This window comes from Diadema setosum, chromosome 8, assembly GCF_964275005.1.
Source record: "Diadema setosum chromosome 8, eeDiaSeto1, whole genome shotgun sequence".
Classification (NCBI taxonomy): domain Eukaryota; kingdom Metazoa; phylum Echinodermata; class Echinoidea; order Diadematoida; family Diadematidae; genus Diadema; species Diadema setosum.
In genome coordinates this window covers 3,897,093-3,917,613 of record NC_092692.1, presented here as the reverse complement: position 1 = coordinate 3,917,613, position 20,521 = coordinate 3,897,093, and the positions used below count along the sequence as shown (strand labels likewise).

Here is a 20,521-nt window from a genome sequence, read left to right as displayed (position 1 = left end):
TTGAAAGTTAGTTGTACATATGCTAATTGTATTTTTGCAAAATGATCTTAAAAATTGTTTGTTTTTTTGAGGATTGATTTTAGTGAGACAATATTTTAGCTTGAAGTGTCATGACTCAAGTACATATAAATTTAGTGCATTTTTTGTGTGTAAAAGTTGTGTAACTTCTCTTGATAATTGCCTTATAAAGTAGGAATAGTTTTTTCTCTAATTCATGTGGTAATTTTTAAAGAACTACAAATTGAAATTTTGCTGTCAAAAAGCAGGTAATGCTGCCAGCTGCAGGATCAAGGAGTACAGACAATGTTGAATCAAAGGTCTCACTCTTGATTTGATTTATTATCAGTTCTGGTATAGACTGAACTGTAGCACTTCGTATAATCTCCCTCATTTACTTTATTGTGACTTAAGCAGCAAGCCAGAAGTACAGACTGTTCACATATCTCAACCTTTGAACCAGAAGGCATGTTGTATCCATGCACAGAGTCCTGAAGAACATGTACTATTTTAACTCCATGCCTATGATTGCATGGCAGAGGCGTGAACACATTCTGTAAACAACCCATTAAGCAGGCAGCCACAGCGAGGCGTAGGGTGGCTAAACAGTCTAGTCAGCACTTTTCAGCCTTGCCTGGCAGTCTGGCAGTCCTGTGTTGACACAATCCTTTCCATCAGATATCCTTCAGACTGCCGCTAATAGGCCGCCGCACAGCTCCCTCGTGTGTCACGTCTTTCCATTCCCTTTCCTTCACATGTTTCCCCTGCTCTCTCCCCCCCCTCCCCCCCCCCCCCCTCTCTCTCCACATCCTGAACTTCATTAACAGCTTGGCAAGAGGAAGAGGAGCAGCACCATCAGTCCCAGCCCAGCCCCAGCCCCAGCCACAGTTCCCGACAACACCGTTGCCATTTGTCGCGAGTAGTAGGAGTGCCCCTGTGAGGTTCCACCACTTTGGCCCCTTTGCCGATCAAGGGCCTACTAGTCTCCAGCCGTTGTCATTGTCATCGACGAGCCAGGGGCCCTGCCTCCCCTCCCAGTCCCAGGGTGTTCAGCAGGAGCTGCTACAGCAGCAGCACCACCACCATCACCACCAGCAGCCGCTCTCATCGCCGTGCCGTTTCTCCTCCCTGGGTCCTGTGCTGTTTGACGCCAACGCCACCATGGTGCGTAAGGCAGGTCCCACCAACCTCAAGGTAATGACCTTCACATCATAAGCTTCGCTTCAGGTTATCATTCCTGTGAGACTCTCTCACCAGAGTTCTCACGCCGTTTGGGTTGTTAGCATTTTTTAGACATCGTCTGTGGAAAGATGGCTGGTCTAAGACTAGGTCAGGTTCTAAAGAACAGTGATACTCACTTGGCAAAATATGCGGAGTGGAGCTTTGCTTATTTGATTCAAACCTTTTTTTTTTAATCCCTTCATGACATTTAGAATATGATATTATCTCGATAATTGTCTGTTTTCAATAAATGCTAACATAATGTAATTTTAGCTTGTGAATCGTAGTAGCCTAACATGATATGCTGATATCAACGTGTTTACATGATATAAATTCTGTACCATTTGCAGAAGTTGTATAAAACAGCCAGTCTTTACGGACCGTCTGAAATCTGATTCCATTTTTATCTCAAATTATGTATGAAATGCTTGACAGAGAATAAGCATTTACGCTTTGAAAATTCTGATGAATTTTTTGTGTCTACTGCAAGTAGATCACAGGAACAAGATCAGTACTTCATGAGTCATTTCCTAAAGTGTAATACCTTTTCTGTGCTTCCTCATATAGTCTGAATTATTTCTGCATTCAATGGATCTAATTCTATATAACATTCTTTTGGTTAGATGGTGAAATTGCAGAGCAATCCATCAAAAGTGAAATAAAAGAGGTCCCTGTAATAATACTCAGTAATTATACTGTGGAATCAGAAGAATGCTAACAGCCTGAACATGTTTAAACAAGATCATTTTATTTTTTACTTTCTTAAAATCTGTTTCATACAAAAAGCAACAACAAAAACTTTTTTGTTTTGTTTTGTTTGGCTTCGTATACATTTGCATATTACCCAGAATGCAAGCACTGTATTGATTTTATTGTGAGCTGTTTTCAACTATCAATGTAACATTAGCTATATTATCAATCAAACTTTTACAGAATGGCACGTACAAAGTAGTAGCAATTGTAAGCGCAAAAAGGTGAGTGAGGGGTAAATGTACCAGTACGTTGTATTTCAGAACAAGTCAAATGAATTGTGCTTTGTTGCAGGGATTAAGCTGTCTTAATGTCAATTCATGGTACATGACTGTAATTTTTTCATCCAGTGGCAATGTCATTGATCTTCATAACAATTCACATATTATATACATCCTTCCACCAAGCCATGCATATATTTACATATTATTATGTGTCTACTGTTATGTCTGTATGAAAGAAAAATATTATGGAACATATGTTTATACTCTCATGCTGCCTGATTATGATGTGTACACCCATCTCTGATTTTCTGCCTGTAATGTCATTTTTTGACTTACATCCATGCTTCTTGACAATTTACTGTTATCCAAAATATGATTATCACAGGCTTTATTATCAGAATTTACTCCTGCCGTGTGTTCATGTCCACAACGGTAAATACATGTACTGTGAAAGTGCATTTTTTTTTCGCGCGGCTTATTTTTAGCGCTTGGGTAAGAAGAGTTTTGTGTGTTCTTAATTCCGTGGAATCAAGACATCAACTACTGGAACATACAGCAAGCAAAAATGCATGCACATTGCTTGCTTTTATTTTTGCGCTAGTTTCTGGTTGCGCGAAATGCACGAAAATTTCTACACCGCGAAAATTTCCACTTTTACAGTAGATGATTTTGCTGCATGTACATGTACAGCATTCCCATTGTGAAACATACATTTATGTGTATTTCATGTGGCTGATATGAATGGATTACCATATTTCATACTAATTTCCTAAAGCAGAATCTGACTCATGAGCATGTAAAATTAAAAATGTGTTGACATCACTGTACATACAGAATGGCTATCATTTTGAAGGTCAAACTTGCATTCATTGTGCCTGTGTTCAAAATCCTAGGTGGTATTTTTGAGTCCCTGAAAAGTGATCTACATTTGTGCGATTAAGCACTGTCAATATTTCATTGTTTTTCCCTTCCAGACTTATGACACATTGGTCCACCTCAAACGGCGAAAAGTGTCTCACTATGCCCATCTTGTCATATGCTAGGCATTCGTACATTGCATTACACTTGTTGCAAGCCGACGTGTAGTTTTTAAGTGATGTATAAAGCGACGTTCTGTGTGTACGATATTCGGTAATGAAACCCTGCAGTCATCCGCACAGAGCGGGCTAACGAGCGTCTCCCGATATCTGACACAAAGCGCTCCCCGGCCCAGTCAGTTTGTTTCCCCTGATATCCTCCACGCAGCTGTGGCTCCCTCATTGCTGTGACAAACGGGAAATCAGTCAAATTTGCCTGCAATCCAATCCCTCCAGAGTGAGCATTATCCCCATTCCAGAGTCTTAATAGCAGACATTCTTTGCTACCGAAAAAAAAAAAGGAGCACGCTGCCTTGATGAGGGTTGAATTAGAGCTTCCTCTACAGGCCATGGAGTGGAGGGAGTCGGGTCTCATAGCTGGTGAGTTTGGGAGAGGGGTCCAAGGAAAAGGGGGGGGGGGGAGGGGGGAGAGGGAGGGGTTTGGTAGGATGGGGATAGGGTCACATTTATGGGCCTTGTAATATTGGTATTGATATGAGAATCGACTGGCTATTGGTCAACCGTTAACTTTAAACAGTTGTTATCAGTTGGCTCAACCCCAATCATTTTGGATTTGGAGAATCTGCCAGAAAAGCATATAATATACAATGTGTCTAGTTCAGACATGTTCATTATCTTCCTACCCCCACTGAAATACAAAAAAAAAAAAAAAAAAAAAAAAAAAGATCTTATCCAGAGTGAGTATATAAATTAAATTATGCAAATAACAGAGCACTGTTCATCTTCCTCCTCAGGAAAATTTCATGATACTGATATTTTGGGTGTAAGTAAGAAATTCATATTAGAATTTTTAAATTGTGACAAGTCTTCATTATGACAGCATGATTTGAAGTGGATTTACTAGGAAGGCTAGTGCAGTGAGTTGTATCAAAGTTACTGCTCTTCAGAAAAACATCTGTTTTACACAGGTCTGTGCATTGATGCATGTATGTTGCGAGATGTAGAGATTTCACCTAGTGCTCAGTGTGATGGCACTATTTTCAGGCAGATTGTGTATGTGCACATGTTCATTTGATAACGTTTATTTTTGGCTGGGTGCTAAAGTGAGTCACTGGTAATCAGCAGAAGCACGCAGGGTGGCTGGTTGCAGAATGATTCTAGTCTACAGTTGCCGGTGCACTGCAAGGCAAGGTGAGCTTTTATAGAAGGAAAATGAAAGAAAAGCAAAACAAAATACTCCACGAAGGCTGTCAAACACGAAAAAGAAAAACATGTCCTCAAACATGATCTGGGTGGGGAAAAAATGGCAGTAATTGCCATCAAATCAACTTGGTGTTTTCTGCAATTTCTCTTTCTGCAAAATGAAAAGTCAACAGGGGGCCTGAAAAAAGCGCAGAGCTCAGCACTTGCTGTGTATTGAAGCTGTCAGTGCACTGCAGAATGTCGCTTTGTCAAATGCTGTACCCCTGAAGTAATTGTAACAGGAGCAAACAGAGGATTGTCACATGAAACAAGCCACTGACCAGAGTGTCTTAAGAAATAAATACCTACACTGTATCTGCGATTTTGGAGCTTAGCAGCCACAAATTATTGTGTTTGCTCTCAGTCTTAAGCAGCAGCAGCAGCAAAAAAAAAAAAAAACAAACAAACAAAAAAAACAAAAACAAATCATCAACAAAAACTCCATTCAGCAAAGCATTTTAGAAGCATAGATCTGTAGACTTAAATTGCATTGATAGTTGTTTGGTGAATGTATCGTTACCATTGTGACTAATTGATTTATTCAGTAAGAACGGTGTGCGGGTGTAATAGACTTTTTCCTGGCTCATGAATAATAATTGCATTTACAGATCTAGGAGAAGAAGAAGAAGGAAGAAAAAACAAAAAACTTTTCCTGGTGCATCTCCTTCTTCTTGCTTTCCTCATTATTGTTTGCTCCAACAATGGCATTTGGGAATTGAAAAAAAAAAAAAAGCTATATACAGGGCAGTAGTACTAGAATGAGGATTGGGATGGGGGGGGGGGGGGGAATTTGCCATTGGAACAGAGGGCGCTGTGTAGCACATGCACTTCGCCAGCCAGCCACGTGGGTTTTCCTGCCGACTGAGGTCTTCCGGCTTTAATTAGCACTCTCTGGCGCTGATTTAAGGACTTCTGACAGCGAGTTGCGATGATATTGAAATGTTTTTGAGCCCAAACTGGGGTTTGTCAAGCTGTGTCTGAAACTGCGCAAAGGAAGCTGCAATTATTTCTGTTGAAGCTGGAAATCTGGCAGTGTCTTGTGTCTTTATATTAAAGGCATAATTTACCATTTGCAGATGAAACAAAAACCCAGCATTAGTGCTTTAAACTAGTTCTGAAATGCGAGGTAGGGATAGAAACAACCACTGTAAAAAACTGAATCCGTATAATCGATGCTAAGTATTGTTAAATACACAAAATCTAAACAATAGTTATAATAAGAATACTTCCAGATTAAACCGTCTACAGTTACGGTTTATTGAGAAAAATACTGATATCTCCTTATATTTTAGGCTTTATTGCAAAAATTTTATATGGTAGGTCGTTTTGTGATACAACAGACCTACACATATGCATCAAATGTGATATCTTGAACATTTTTAAAATCACTGTTCCCAAAGGTAAACTGGACCTTTAAGCTTCACTCTTGGGGGAAAATTCTATACCTCCATGCTGTTGTTTTATGTTCTTTTTGTTTTCTTTAAGAATTACCTTTGATTGCTATTTTGATAACAATGTAATATTATGTCCCTGCATGGAGGAAAAACAAACTGGAGTGATTTGAAATTCAATAAATCTGAATACCCTGCCACAGACAAATAAGAATGTGCATGCAAACCTGAAGGCAAAATTGTTTGTTTTGTTTTTTTTCTCAGATAAAAAGCATGCTACACAAGATTTTTGGATGGGGCTGCTAATGAAATTTAATATACTTTTGTACTGCACAAACAAAAATTGATAATGATGATAATAATAAGCTTTGGGTTCTTTGAACCATAGCCTATTAGCAGCAATACCTTCCAATATGATAAGAAGCACCTCTAAGAAAAATTGCTTATCACTATTCATTATAGCTCACACATACACACACACACACACACACACACAATTTTGGGATCATTACTGCATACGCATACTTTGTGAGCATGAAATTTCATGAAGTGGGGCTTGTAAGACAATTTTCGAGAGTGGATTGAGTTGAGTGAGTTAGCAACGACTCACGCACGTAAAAGATCCCACTTCATTCATTCATTGCAAAGACCGGGTGCAAACCCGGTGAAGTGGTCCCCCTACACACCCACACAAGAAAACAGGCGAATGATGCCGAACCCTTGTGGTTCATCCCAGGTGACTAGTAATAGTCAGCGAATAGTATCAACGAGGCACACTGTGTCATACACATGAATGAATGAAGTCCTGAGGTGGCTTGCTTTTTGTGAAGCATTTAATGCCTCCGTAGTGGTCACATTAACAAATCAATAGAAATTGATTGAAATCAGTTGAAATCAAATGGATTCAAACATGAATAGTACTATTTCAAATGTAGATCAGGTAAGGAAATCTAACTAAAACTGTGCATTTCAAAATATGGAGATATACTGGGATTTGACCCACCAGAAATGTTGATTGGGATTGGCAGTATGTTTGTACTCTTTGCTGCTTTATTGCATGACAGTGTGAGCGAGTTAATGGCTTGAACGTGTTTGTGCTTGGATATTCATCAATGCTTTTACAATCATGTTTTAAGATGTGCAGAACCTAAAACTACATTGGTTCGTCATCAAAATACCTGAACAGCAATGCAAACAAAGACAAAGGGGAGTGGAGGGGATTTGGTGGAGAACGTGCAGTCGTACAGGTATTAGAGAAACAGAAACTGATGACTCAGCAGAAACACGTATCGCCCAGATATTGGTCCTTGTCCTATGTGGGCATTTATTAGACCGCACAATGTCACCTCATGGTATTTGCCACCGTCCGTGTCAACACGTGCGGCAGCCTCCAGCGTAGGACAATCACGTTTTGCCCAATAATCAGCCTCTTCCAAGCCAGCCGCTGCATTGACATTGGCACTACAGGATCTACCCAAGCTAGCAAATGAAGAGAGGTAATATGAAAGGGGGGGGGGGTGGCTTTGAAGGTAGATGGTTCGGTTCATAGTCCACTCATTGTGTAACTGGTGGCTGGCTGGCTGGCATAGTCCATACTTTCAACACGTGATTCAGTGGCGTTGCTCAAATTGCTTGTTTCTGTTTAAGTGTGTAGTGCAGCATTTTAAATGTATACCAACTCTGATATTGTTGTTGTTGTTTTTGTTTATAATAATTTTTTTATTCCATTTTCTTCTTTTTTTTTTTTACTTCTTCTGTTACATGCATTATTTCTAGTATTCTTCTTTTTTCTATTGTTATTGCTATTATCAGTTTTAGTAGAATTTGTAATTAACTCTGGGATTACTTTCTTTGACAGAGGTAGACGCGCTGGCAGGCTTATTTCATAATGTTGGACTCATAGTTAACAAATAATGCACCAAGTACTCATGATTTTTGACACCTTATATTGATGAAAATTAGCTCAGCCTGAGAAGAGGTAGCATGTACAGTGGCCAATAGAAAGTGAGCCTGTTAATGATTGGCATGTATGACATAAAGACACATTAAAAGTAGATCGTCAAAGCAGACTTTGAGGAGATTGTAATTACATGGTATGTTGTGGAGCTGTCCATCGTAATGTGAAAAGGGCAAGGACATAGGTGACGGAAGTTGTCTTTCTACCCTATTGAAAGGGAGAAAGAGAATTTGTATTTGAATTCCCCATGAAAAATGGGGAAGTGCAGCCGGGAAGAGCAATTATTGTAGTTTCTGAAGTCGAAATTAGATTAGGAGCTGGCTGAAAGTCAGGTTTGCGTCGCAGCCTCTCACAGGAATTGACTCACGGCTGAATGTTGTATGACAAATTTCGCCATCAGCCTGGGCTTCCTTCCATTTCAAGATGGCCCGGTTTGTATTTCCCCCCTCAAGAGCAGCACAGCCGGCGAGTTTTATCACTGTATTCTGACGTGCCGTATCTCCCCAGCACCCACTATGAAACTGGCTTTCTTGCCTTTAGAAGTTCTTCTATTCCCACAGTCATCTTATATAGTGTGCAAAACGTGTGGGTCTGGAAATAGTATGTGAAGACTAGCTCTTGACTTTGTTCCCCCCTGTGATGGGGGCAGGGGTGGGGGGGGGGGGATAAAGAAATGAAGAAATAAAATGCATGGAAGTGCCTTCCTCTTTCTCTCTCCCCTTTCTTGCATTGATTTATGACTGCAAGTTTTTAATAACTATTTTTGAGACCATGTATGTGAGCTACTGTGAGGGCAAATTGGGATAGATTTCAAAATGGGTTGAAATTGGATATTAAACAAAGCTATACAACTTCACATGTATGAGCTACAAGAGTGTTCTACAGGAAGAGATAGTCATACAAATAAGTGCAAGGATGACACATTGAGCCACCAAGAGAGCACTTTAATAAGAAATGTGAATTGTTGAAGATCATTTTTTTTTTCCTTAATTTGATCATTTCTTGTATGTTGCAGCATTATTTCACACCTGGAATATTGCTAATAATTGACTGATACATTTTGAAAGAAGACATTTTTGCTTTATTCTCTTAAATATGTATATATATATCGTCGCTTGGGTGACAAGACCTTGTATCTGCAATTTTGGTGAAAATGACTTTTTTGGATTAATGGTCAAATAATGGGTTAAGTGATGTCCTGTCCAAATCCCAACTGTCTTACTCCAAAAATGAAGCCACCACGGCATGTCAAAGGAAAGGCTATCCCATTCACAGTGCTTTGGCCGCCATGCTTTTTGGCTCTCCCGAACATTTGACATTTTGTAGATACGAGGTCTTGTCGCCCCAGCGACGATATATATATATATATATATATATATATAATATATGTTCATTTAATCTGTCATTTTTTTCTAACTGTTAATAGAGTTGCCAGCTATAAATTCCTTTACAGCACTAATATCTTTTTTCCTCATAACAATCTGAAAATGATTTTTTAAATAGATTTATTGAACCTGGTTTTGTAAGTTTTATTAAATAAGCATGTTCAGTCCATGCAAGTTTCTTACATATTCAATCAAAATATGCTTTCTGCCTTCAACTTTTTTCCCTCAGAATATTATCACTTGTTTGTTTGTTTGTTTGTTTTTGGATCAGCAGAGTATGACAACCCAATATCAATTACTGTCACAATGTCTTGTTTCCCAGGACCTTTCCTGTTGAGTCAAAAAGGGGCGTTCCCTGCATGGAAAAAAGAGTAGGACCCGGAAGTTTGACATCACAACAAAATCATCCCCCTTCCCCCAGGGGCAATAGCCAAATAGGTTTCGGTTGTTACAGTCTCTGCGATTGATTATGAGATTATATTATTGTATGCTCTTCAACCAGAGTATATACTAGGTTTCTTCTTTCTTTTTTTTTTCTCTCTGAAAGTTGAAAGACATTGACTGCTGGCGGACATCCGAACGTCATATTTAGTTTATAGTAAGACATAATGCTTGTGTGTGGTTGAAAGTTTTGATACTCCCTGTTGTCAAGTAGTCCAATATCTCTGCTATATAAATTCTGATTCACATGATACTTGGGTGTATTTTTGTCTCTGTTTTGCAGAATTTTGAGGGAAGCTGCAGGCATCTGTAGTCACATCTGACATGTGCAGGTCTCCTGTGACATTGCCCATGCCATGGTGCATCCCATATATATGTTTCGCATTGTTTATTTTTTCTCAGTTTTATTTGTCATATCCTGTCTCCCGTTATGCTACAGTGAAGAAAGGAAAGAGGGAGGGGGGGGGGGGGCAGAGCTGGGAAGGAAGGTGGAATGGGTAAAGGCCAGGATCGATAAGATCTCTTCCGACCCTGCTCGCTCCCTTTCAGAAGGAGCTAGAGAAAGGACGGGTCGTTGGTTGTTTGAAGGGATTAGTGGACCAATTGCTCCCCAGTGGGCCCCCTGCCACCCGCTTCCCCCGGAGAAAAATTGTGCTTCAAGTTTTACAAGAGCATCCTTTTCTCTCCTCCATCATGCCTCAGAACATTAACCCCTTGAGGATGGGCTGACATTGCTACAACACGCATTTCCCATAGACACCTGCCTGAATATTCTCAAGACTCGTCTTCATTGGGTTAAGACTTAAATTAAACAATTCTTGCAGTTCCATTCTGTTCTGCATTTAGTTCAATGCAAATGAACAGCATATAAAACAGTAAACAGTTCCAAAGGTTTATATTAGTGTGTATGTGTGTGTGTGTGTGTGTGTGTGTGTGTGTGTATGTGTGTGTGAAAAATTATAATTGATGTGAATTCCTTGCACAAGTCAGTGTAATGTAACAATAAGACTGAATCAGCAACTGCATGTATTAGGCTGTGACTACATATCAACAATCTTATTCAAAATCTTTAATTAACCATGACTGATTTTGTTCTAGATATTTCTGTTGCTTTGATTTGGTTAGCAGGAAACTTCAAGCAGAAAATATATCAGTATATACTGCCTGCTATTTTTATGTCCATTTAATTATCAGTTGCCCTCACAATTTCACTGATATCTCCTGGCTGATAAGTACTCATGTCTAGGTCATCAAGTCATAATTTTGCTGCTGTTGCCCAAGCCTTTCTTATTTCACTTTATTTTGAAACTAACAGTATTATCAGGACGGACAAGTCTTCACGTGCTTTGAAAGTCTTAAATTCTAATTCCAGTGCAACTCTTTGCATTTGGTCATTTAAAGAAGAAATCTACCCCCAAAATCAATAAACTTCAAAAGAAAGAGAAAAAAATATTCCCTACAGCAGGGCTCGACACTAACGGTGGCCCGGGGCTACCAAAAACGCACGTCGGGCCACCAAAATTTCAGAAATGACGAATGTGGTGACCTGATTGGGCCACCAAAAAAGGTCGGATGTTTGCCTTTGGGCCACCAAAAATAAAAGTTAGTGTGGAGTCCTGCCTACAGGATGATACAAAAATGACAAAAATTAGATAAGAAACAAGGAAGATATATATGACATTTTGAAATTTCACAATTTTTCGAAAAACATTTCTTGACCAGTCCTTATGAATATTCTAATGAGTGAGTTGATGATGTCATATCCTCACAGTTTTTCATGCATATTGAAATTTGTAAGAATTGTTATTTTTAGCTAATACAAGTAAAAGCATGTTCCCATACCAGGAGTATCAGAGTTAACATAAATTGTTCTTCTTTTTTTTTTTTTTACTTTGGGTGGTTTTAAGACAAGTTTTATATTCATACAGCTGAAATATGAGGTTTGTTTCATTTCTCTGTATGAAATGAATTTAATCAGAAATTGTGTGAGCATGACATCATCAACTCCATTGAAACCTTAATTGGATGATAAAGTCACGTAATAAAGAAGTCTACAATGTTATCATTGTCCTTCATTGTTTAATAAAAAAAAAAATCTTTATCCTCTGCTCTTCTGTGTTTGGTAAAGTGCCACCAATGAATAGCATGCTTCATTACCACTAATTGTAGCTGATCAGTCACCAAGCATTGGCTGAAGATGAAAATAGAGACATGTACATATGAATGTGACCACAGTATCTTGCATTTCACACTCTGCTTTCTCAAATCAAGATCTAACACAGCTCTGAAGTATCTCATCAATTCATCCATCCCTCCATCGCTTGTTGAAATCATCGCCCAAATGTACATTGTAGCTCATTTGCTGCTGCCCATCCCCACCCCACCCTCCATAAAATACTCCATCTCCTCTTGTTCGCATGTCCAGGCTTTGTCAATGATTATTGCACAACATGTATTCATCTTTGCTCCACAGTATCAAAGAAGCTTCAAAAAAAAAAAAAAAAATGGAGTAGATATTTGTTAACTCTCTTTGTGCACATCAAGTCATAGGAAGTTGTAAAGTGCCTTCTCTTTCCTCTGAAGGCATTGACGGAAATTAAAGGTCCAGTTTACCTTTGGGAGCAGTGATTTCAAAAATGTTCAAGATATCACATTTGATGCATATGTGTAGGTCTGTTGTATCATAAAACATCCTACCATATGAAATATTTGCAATAAAACCTAAAATATAAGGAGATATCAGGGTTTTTCTCAGTAAACCGTAACGGTATACGGTTTAGTCTAGAAACATTTTTATTCTAACTATTGTTCACATTTTGTGTATTTAACAACACTTAACATCGATTATACGGATTCAAATTTTGACAGTGGTTGTTTCTATCCCTAACTCACATTTTAGAACTGTTTTAAAGCACTAATGCTGGGTTTTTATTTCATCTGCAAATGGTAAATTATGCCTTTAAGATGTGTTTTGCCGAGGTCTGTTGATAAAGAAAGGTAGAGAGAGATACGTGTATAAACACACTGACACTGAGAGAGAGGTATCTGTTCATGTTACCTTTCATAACTCTCGATATCGGGAAGTGAGAAGGGAAACTTGCCTTTCCTTCCTGAATGTTCCAAGTGAAACTTTAACAGGAATGAACAAGTATTGTTGTACTATGTACTTGTACAGGGAAGCGTTTGCAGTGCATGTGAAAGGTTTTGCCCCAAAACATGGCAAATGTGACAAATGTGTGATTGTGGATTACAGTCTCTGTCACTTTAACAAGCTCAAAGCTATCAATCTTATCAAGAAGATTTTCATGTCATATCTTTTTCACAATAAGAAGATGAGTATAGTAAGGGCTGGATTTCACTCTGTCGAGAATTCATTGCAGCGGGAAGTTTGTTTTGAGTGAAAGCAGTCATATTGTGGAGCAGCATTTTAATGAAAATCTGATTTTGAATAAAGAAGTCAGGAATTATCTTTATAGAAAAGAAATGACAAAATGAGTGTTTGTAATTTCCATAACATGACATCCTATAGGCTGACTACTATATTGCAGTCTTGAAGGCCTCAACTGTGAAGTGCCCTTTATGGTTGTCTGCATTTGCTTTGTACAGTGATGAATTCACATTTCCTTCAAAAGCTTTTTTTGCTTTGATATTTGCTGTGCTGTTTACATGTGTTTGGAAGAAGTAAACAGATAGTCACTTAAATACACTGTATAAGTTGAGCTGAGTGATGAAATAATGTTCCATACAAGAAAAAGAAAGATATGTGCAAGGTCTGATTTTACAAACCATACAGAGAGTATTTCGTTAGGAAGGCCTTTGTCATGAGAATGTGGTTCGCTAGGGTTCTGATGTCGATATGAAAGAAAAAAAATGTCTTGAAAGCAATATCTGGCCATCATGTTTATGTTATTTGTCCAACCTTGCTCAAATGTCTTGCTTGATTTGATTTGCTGCTCACACTCATAATAACATTTTCCCCCTGTTGACTTCTCCCAACTGGACAGACATGGTTTTTGTTTTTTTGTTTTGTTTTGTTTTGGTTTTTTTTTTGGGGGTTTATGTGCAGTCATCTGACGAGGTTTCTTTGGACTGCCAAATTAGTGGTGATAACCGCTGATACTATTATGCAATATGTGTGTCACCTTGCACTGCATGGTCATTGATCAGTGCAGTAATCAAAACTCTAATCAGAGGCAAGCCTCTGTTGAATCAGAGCAGACCGCAACAGTGCAAAGTCTGCCAGTGGTACCAGATTATCACCCACCCTAAGCTTACAGAGGATAGTGTGTATATGATGTCTACAAATATCTAGACGATACTCAAAAGCAAATTACATTCAGAGCTGTGTTTGCACACCTAAAGGGTGGGTAATTATCTTGTGACCATTCCCCCCAACCTTGTTCAGGAAGTTGAAGTGAAACTGAAGCATAGAACCAAATTGCAAAATGTTGGAAGCTTGCAAAGGGACTTTTACAGAGTTTTCACTTTCAGAAATACATGGTGTGTTGCAGTCCAAAGCAACCAAACTGTGGTAATCATCCAGTGTAGTCCCAAGTGAAATCCTCCCCTTATGGTTCACAACGGAGCACGTAGTGCAGTTCATGTATTTTGTTGAGTGCCTCTTACCAGTTTTGCAGTGGCAAATAAATACTGTTGAACATAATGATGAGGTAAACTGTGGTGAATTGGAGTCATAGCTGAGGCTTTCCCAGATAGCAAAGGATGTTGAGTATAGAATAGGAGTGTGAGAGAGGTCCTCATACCTTAGCCAATTTTGTAACGAGTGCCTTTGAGATAAACTGACGGGATGTGTGCATTGTATATTCAGCAATTTCCAACAGACCGACGACCGCTTGCGTTCGCCCCGCTCCCTGTCCCGCCCTTTACACCGGGATGGCATCTGGTTACTGTGGCAACGCAGACGACCACTGGGGTGAACGCAAACAACCAACGTACAAGTAAATTATGCGTATCTAAGTGTATTGTGCCCTATTCTCATTCTCAGTTAATGTCATGCTTGTAACCAGTAATCAAATGAGAAACATGTAACACATGATCTTTGAATTAGTGCTTCAAGTCAGAACACTGTGTGTACGATGTGGGGTGCAACATCATCTGTATCAAGTTTTAAGTTCAGTGTATTTTCTCACTGAAATGAGTTTTTAACTAAAGTTTCACTGAGACATCAGCAGCTCAAATTTGAGACTGTGTTGGAAATACATGCAGACATTGCTCTTAGCGACAATTTACACAGTTTTTACTTAACTCTTATAATTGTACATCACTTACACTGTACTTCTCGGTATCACCAGTACCTACAAGGTGTCACGCGCAGAGCAACATTTTAGATGCATTATGGGATAGCTCATGGGACAAACTTGCCCTGGTTTTGGCTGCACATGCACTCAGGTCATGTTCTGTCTTTATCCAGAGGTATTTTTTGTTGAAGATTTCTTCACTTTCCATCATGTGACCAGTACATTGAAGCCTAGCAGTAGTGAACTATAACTCTAGTGACCACAAATCAGCAAAACTTAGAAATTTCCAACTCTTTTAAGCCGAATTATAGCCAAGAAAAAAAGGGCTAACAACGGAAAAGCAGACAAATAACTCCATTGTATCGTATGGGAACTGCGACTCGCGTGAGACAACGGGAAGCGAACAAGGGCACCAAGGAATCCCACAGTGCATCTGTGACAGAGCTCTTCAGCGTGCGCAGAAGTTTTCTGCATATTGGCGATACCGAGAATTGTACATCACTTAACTTAAATGCCACAGTTTTTACATAGTGATAGATAGGCAGTGTAAAATAATGGTATAACTTTTCTACCAGTATACAGTTTGATATATGTACAATTGTATATAACAGTGGCAGTGAGATGTTGTGAGCTGCCTTGTAATATTGGTAATGCAGGTATTTTCTTTCCTCGTGAAACAGTACTGGTATTAATTATCTACTGTACAAGCTGTTATTTTCGTGCAAAAATAATTTCGCGAATTAGGAGGTCACAGACGTTTTTGCGAGATGTTGTTTTCGCAATTTAACACCAACGCTATCTTTAAATGCATTGTTCCCCTTGTGCATGGCAACTTTTTCGCGTGTCATTTTCATGATCAAACTGTGATTCGCGAAATTTGCAAAAAATTAAACCCCCATGAAAATAACAGCTTATACAGTAATTAATCATGAACCAAAGAAAAATTCATATATTTTGATACCTTGAGAGAAAATTGAGATGCAATCTGAGACCAGAGGAAATTTGAGCAAAAACTGACCAAGCAAAATTTATCACCATTGAGATTTATAGTGTAACCTGTTTGTCTTCAAAATAAGCTTGCCAGTCATGAACTACAAATTTTATGCTGAGTCATCGATGCTGGTACAAAGCATTACTGACAATTTTTATCTCGACAAAGAGGGTAGCAAATAGTTCATTTAGCAATCAACTACAGATGTACAATTTATCTCTCAAATGATATAGTTTTTGTTCCAAAGTCCTTTGAGAAAATGTTGACTGATTTGCACATGGTTCATGGGAAAGAAAACCCCTGCATACACCGTGCTAGGCCGAGATGTCTCTGTGTAGAGCATGTCGCTAATGTTTGGATCAAACCAGCAGGTGCTGGTACCAGTTTGATACTTTTATCATACAGCTGTCTTATTGCGTGATAGCGTATTTAGATATGGCTGCTTTCCTGAGTCAAGTATTCACTTGCAATATGTAGGTGAACTTCTTGATGATGGTATGCAAGTATGAATGAGTGTGTGTGCAGGGGGAGGGGGATCCAGAAATTCTGTGAAGAGGGGGCACCTTTACAAAATTAAAAAGGGGTGGTGCATGCACCCCTCCCCCTTTTTTTCTTTTTATTTCTTCTGTTTTAACAAAAAAAATAAAGGGAGGCGTGTGCCCGGTGCGCCCCCCCCCCCCCCCCCCCCCCGGGATCCACCACTGGTGTGTGTATGTGTGTGTTTGTGTGTCTGCCTGTGTGTTTGATGTTTACCAACCAAATGTGCACTTACAGGGATAACTCTTTACCAGGTTCTCTTCAAATACCAGGTACTGGTCATGTGATTCAGTGTATCATGTGACATTGTAGCTGTTGCTTCTTTTTCTACAAAATTTGCACATGGTTTCTTGTTGGTCAATTTGTCAGAACCCTTTGCCATATCTTTATAGTGGTTTTTGCAGCACAATCTTTTTTTTCCCTCCGTTTATTCTCAAATGCTCTGTCACCAGTAGTCAGAAAAAGAAGGACATTTTTTGTTTGTTTGTTTGTTTCCCCTTGCACAGGTTGAGTATGATTGCATTGTCCAATTGGGCATGCTCATACAATGACTAAAGTTTGCTTTCTCCTAGCTATCAAGTGAAGAACCAAATATTCTTGTACCATTTAATGTAAAAGCAGAATGAGGGATCAAGCGTATGTTTGGATTTGAGTTGTAATGCACTGTTTTTTTCTATGTAATGTCATTTCTCCCATCACAGATGCGTCAGGAGATCTCGCCCCAGCCCCCGGAGCAGGTCATCAACGATCGTGAGCTCATGAGCTTCTCAGTGCGCGAGCTGAACCGGCGGCTACGCGGGCTTCCCAAGGAGCAGATCCTCCAGCTGAAGCAGCGGCGACGCACGCTGAAGAACCGTGGCTATGCCGCCAACTGTCGTGAGAAGCGCGTGACGCAGAAGGAGTCGCTGGAAGGAGAACAGGAGAGGCTCAAGATGGAGGTGAGTGGAGGGAAGGGGGTCTTTACCAAGTGACTGTTGTTAAAGGGACTTTACAGTACTGGTTGAGTCGAGGATTCAGCCTGTAACATTTTGCAAGATATTTAGACACCACTCTATGAAATGTGAGAGAGCATACAATTCTAGGGAGAATCAAAAATTTATTCGATGTAAATCGATTTTGAAATGAGCAAGATATCCTAAAACAATGTAAAACAAAGAGATCCTATTAAAAGTGGTGGCCTGTCAATTTTATTAGGTTTGCTTTTTTGGATATCTTAGCCATTTCAAGACAAATTTTCATTAAATAAACATTGAATCCTTCTTTAAATTACATGCTCTTTCATGTTTCATAAGAAGCTTCTCATTATCTCACCAAAAAATGTTATAAACCTGACGTTAGGTCTCACCTAAAACTACGATCCCTTTAATAGAGTCAAATCAAACAAATAGAACATCAGCAGTTTCATTGAAATCGGACAAAAATTTGAAAACTTCTTCAACTTGCTCGTCAGAGACTGGGTTACTAGAGAGGGCCCATCTCTCCCTTCCTGTGGTTTCCATGATGACTGAGAGTGATTCCAGGGTGTGTTTATAGTAGAGATACAAACTCAATAATTTATGCTATAATTTGCTATACAAACACATGGAAGAATTGTAATTACTTGTTTGAATAAAACTGGGGTTCTTTGGAAGCATTTGAATTTTTGCATACTTGTTCACAATTTGCTTATGATACGTAATGTAGCAGCCAGCAAAACTTCTCATAGTTTTGAATGATAATGATAATAATAAAGTACATTTATAATGCGCCGTATCTATCATTACTGATACTCTCGGTGCATGAAAGCCTGTATAATTCAACACATGCTTGAAGGAAAATAAGGCGATATATTGTATTCAGGATTTAAACATGGACGTTTTCTGGGTGTGCTTGGCACGGCAGGTTGAAAAGCTGGCTTCGGAGAATGCCAAACAGCGAGAAGCTCTGGACGAACTCCACCGCCGCTACAAGTCCCTCCTCCAGTTCGCCACCAAAGTCAGTCCAGACAAGATCAAGATCCTCTCTGGCCCGCTGACCACAACTGACCTCAACAAGGACAGCCCCGGCCTCAACCCTGGCCCCAGCCAGAGGCTGGAGGGAGCCGCGGCCAGCGTGGCGGTCAAGCAGGAAGCCTCTGACCAGAGACTGGGCGACTAAAGAGAACCAGTCTCTCTCCCTTCCTGTGGTTTCCATGACGATTGAGAGTGAATCCTGGGTGCATTAGTAGAGAAAAGGACTCAATATAAGGCAATAATTTGCTTATCACCCTTGATATTGCTCTCAAGCTGAGATGTACATGTAAGAGTTTGTGGCATCGAGTCACATTTCCAAATATCTTGTCATTTCTCTACAGTTTTGAAGTCACTCAGTTCTTCCCATGCAAATTGTCGAATTGAATTGTGTACTTAGCTTTAGCTAGTTAATATCTGGATTGTTACATATGAGTTGTAAGTCCATGACTTCAATAAGATCAAGCAATTGGTGCGTTAAATTAAATAGAGAAACAAGCAATTAAGAGACCCTAGAATTGGCAAATGTAAAATTTGGCTCAGAAGCAACACATTTTTTTTTCTCCTCCCGACACTCATTCCCATGTAGAATGCTCAGAAATTGTTCCTGTTAAGCATTGGATGAATTACAAAGGAGAAAAAACAGATATTAGAACTATCCTTTGGAGATGATTCATAAACTTGTTTTGGTGTCATTGCTTTCAATCCAAAGTTCTGTCTTGCACATGCCAAATGTAAACCTTTTGCATTAATTTTCAACACAGAACAAATCTTTGTCATTGCAGCCATCTTGCTCGTATGTTAACAAGATCAGGTAGCATCCAATGCTCCAGTGATGTGTGTAACTTACACTAATCCATATCTGGGCAGTGTGTTGCTGTAAGATAATTTGAAAGAAGATTTTCATATGTGGCTCTATATGTATATATCTGTTTTATGTAGCTTAGGAGGTTGTACATAAAGTGAAATGTTCACTTTTGTTTTTCATAAAATGTAGCCCAGGTGAGAACATTTATCTCCTACATTTATACCTTTGGAAAATACTTCCAATATTTCTCATTGTTACATTAAAACATGAATTTTTTAGCAAAATCAAGTTGGTGCCTAAGTATTTATCTTGATTTTTAGAATAGGGTACATTGGCAGAAAATACAAATTAATATATGGTGTTACAAATGGTAGATATTTTCTTCTATAACCAAAATAGTGAGAGAAAAAAAAAAGGAGGAGAGAGAGTAAAGCCAAGAATATGATATATTACTTGTATACAAGTTACAGTAATTTTTGTGTGGAGATAATATGAAGGTATATGGTTTATTTACGTTCTTAACTTATGTTTCAGAGAATTTTTCATATACCGGTAGATTTATGGGTTTTGTTGTTGTGTGTCTGCTGAGGACTTAGTGTATGTTACTGTGTGACTGTATTGATGTTGTTGCTATGTGACATGGATATTGCTGAACTGGTGTATGTTGACAAATGTGCATTTAGCTCTAACTCTTTTGTTGCATTAGGAGAAACCAAAGTGTTAGATAATAGCCGTCGAGTAGCTATGTGTATTTTTTAGTTGATATTCTGTATGACAGTGAGTCTTTCCTGCTTTGAATGTTCGATTCAGGTGCGTGTATCTTTGAATATGTTTGTTTGCTTGTTTGTTTGTGTGTGTGTATGTGCTGATATGCATGTATGTATGTATGTTTGTATGTAAGTGTATGTGCATGTGTGTGTGTGTGTGTGTGTGTGTGTTGAGTACATGGGTACCATCCCATGGGCATTTGTATTATGTGGTTTTTTTAGCTATTTATGAATGTGGTGTTTGACTGGTATCTGACACATGTTTTGTGATTTAAAGTAAGTAGAAAGAAGTAGTGTAGTATAAATGGCTTAGGGATAGGCAGGGCCTGACACTATTTGTCTGGTGGTCCGTTCGGGCCACTAAAATCTTTAAATCTGAAATTTTGGTGGCCCGAAAAAGATGTTTAGTGGCCCCAAATGAAAGCAAACATAACAGTCCATTTTGAATCGTAGTTGCCCAATAGGGCCACAAAAAGATAAATTTGGTGGCCCAACACCAATTTTTAATTGCCCCGGGCCACAGGGCC

General features: G+C 39.1%; 1 protein-coding gene across 2 annotated transcripts; it reads left to right on the top strand.

The window, feature by feature from the left end:
- Positions 1 to 1,033: 1,033 nt before the first annotated feature.
- Positions 1,034 to 20,013, top strand: LOC140231588 (transcription factor MafK-like). 2 transcript variants are annotated; one of them, XM_072311734.1, is made up of 3 exons: positions 1,034 to 1,191; positions 17,133 to 17,369; positions 18,313 to 20,013. In XM_072311734.1, exons 1-3 carry the CDS (start codon positions 1,159 to 1,161, stop codon positions 18,565 to 18,567), a joined length of 525 nt encoding a protein of 174 aa, XP_072167835.1. In that variant the 5' UTR covers positions 1,034 to 1,158; the 3' UTR covers positions 18,568 to 20,013. The 2 variants fall into 2 exon arrangements, with proteins under 2 accessions (XP_072167835.1, XP_072167836.1); XM_072311735.1 differs by lacking the exon at positions 1,034 to 1,191 and adding an exon at positions 14,466 to 14,603.
- The last annotated feature ends 508 nt before the right edge of the window (positions 20,014 to 20,521 follow it).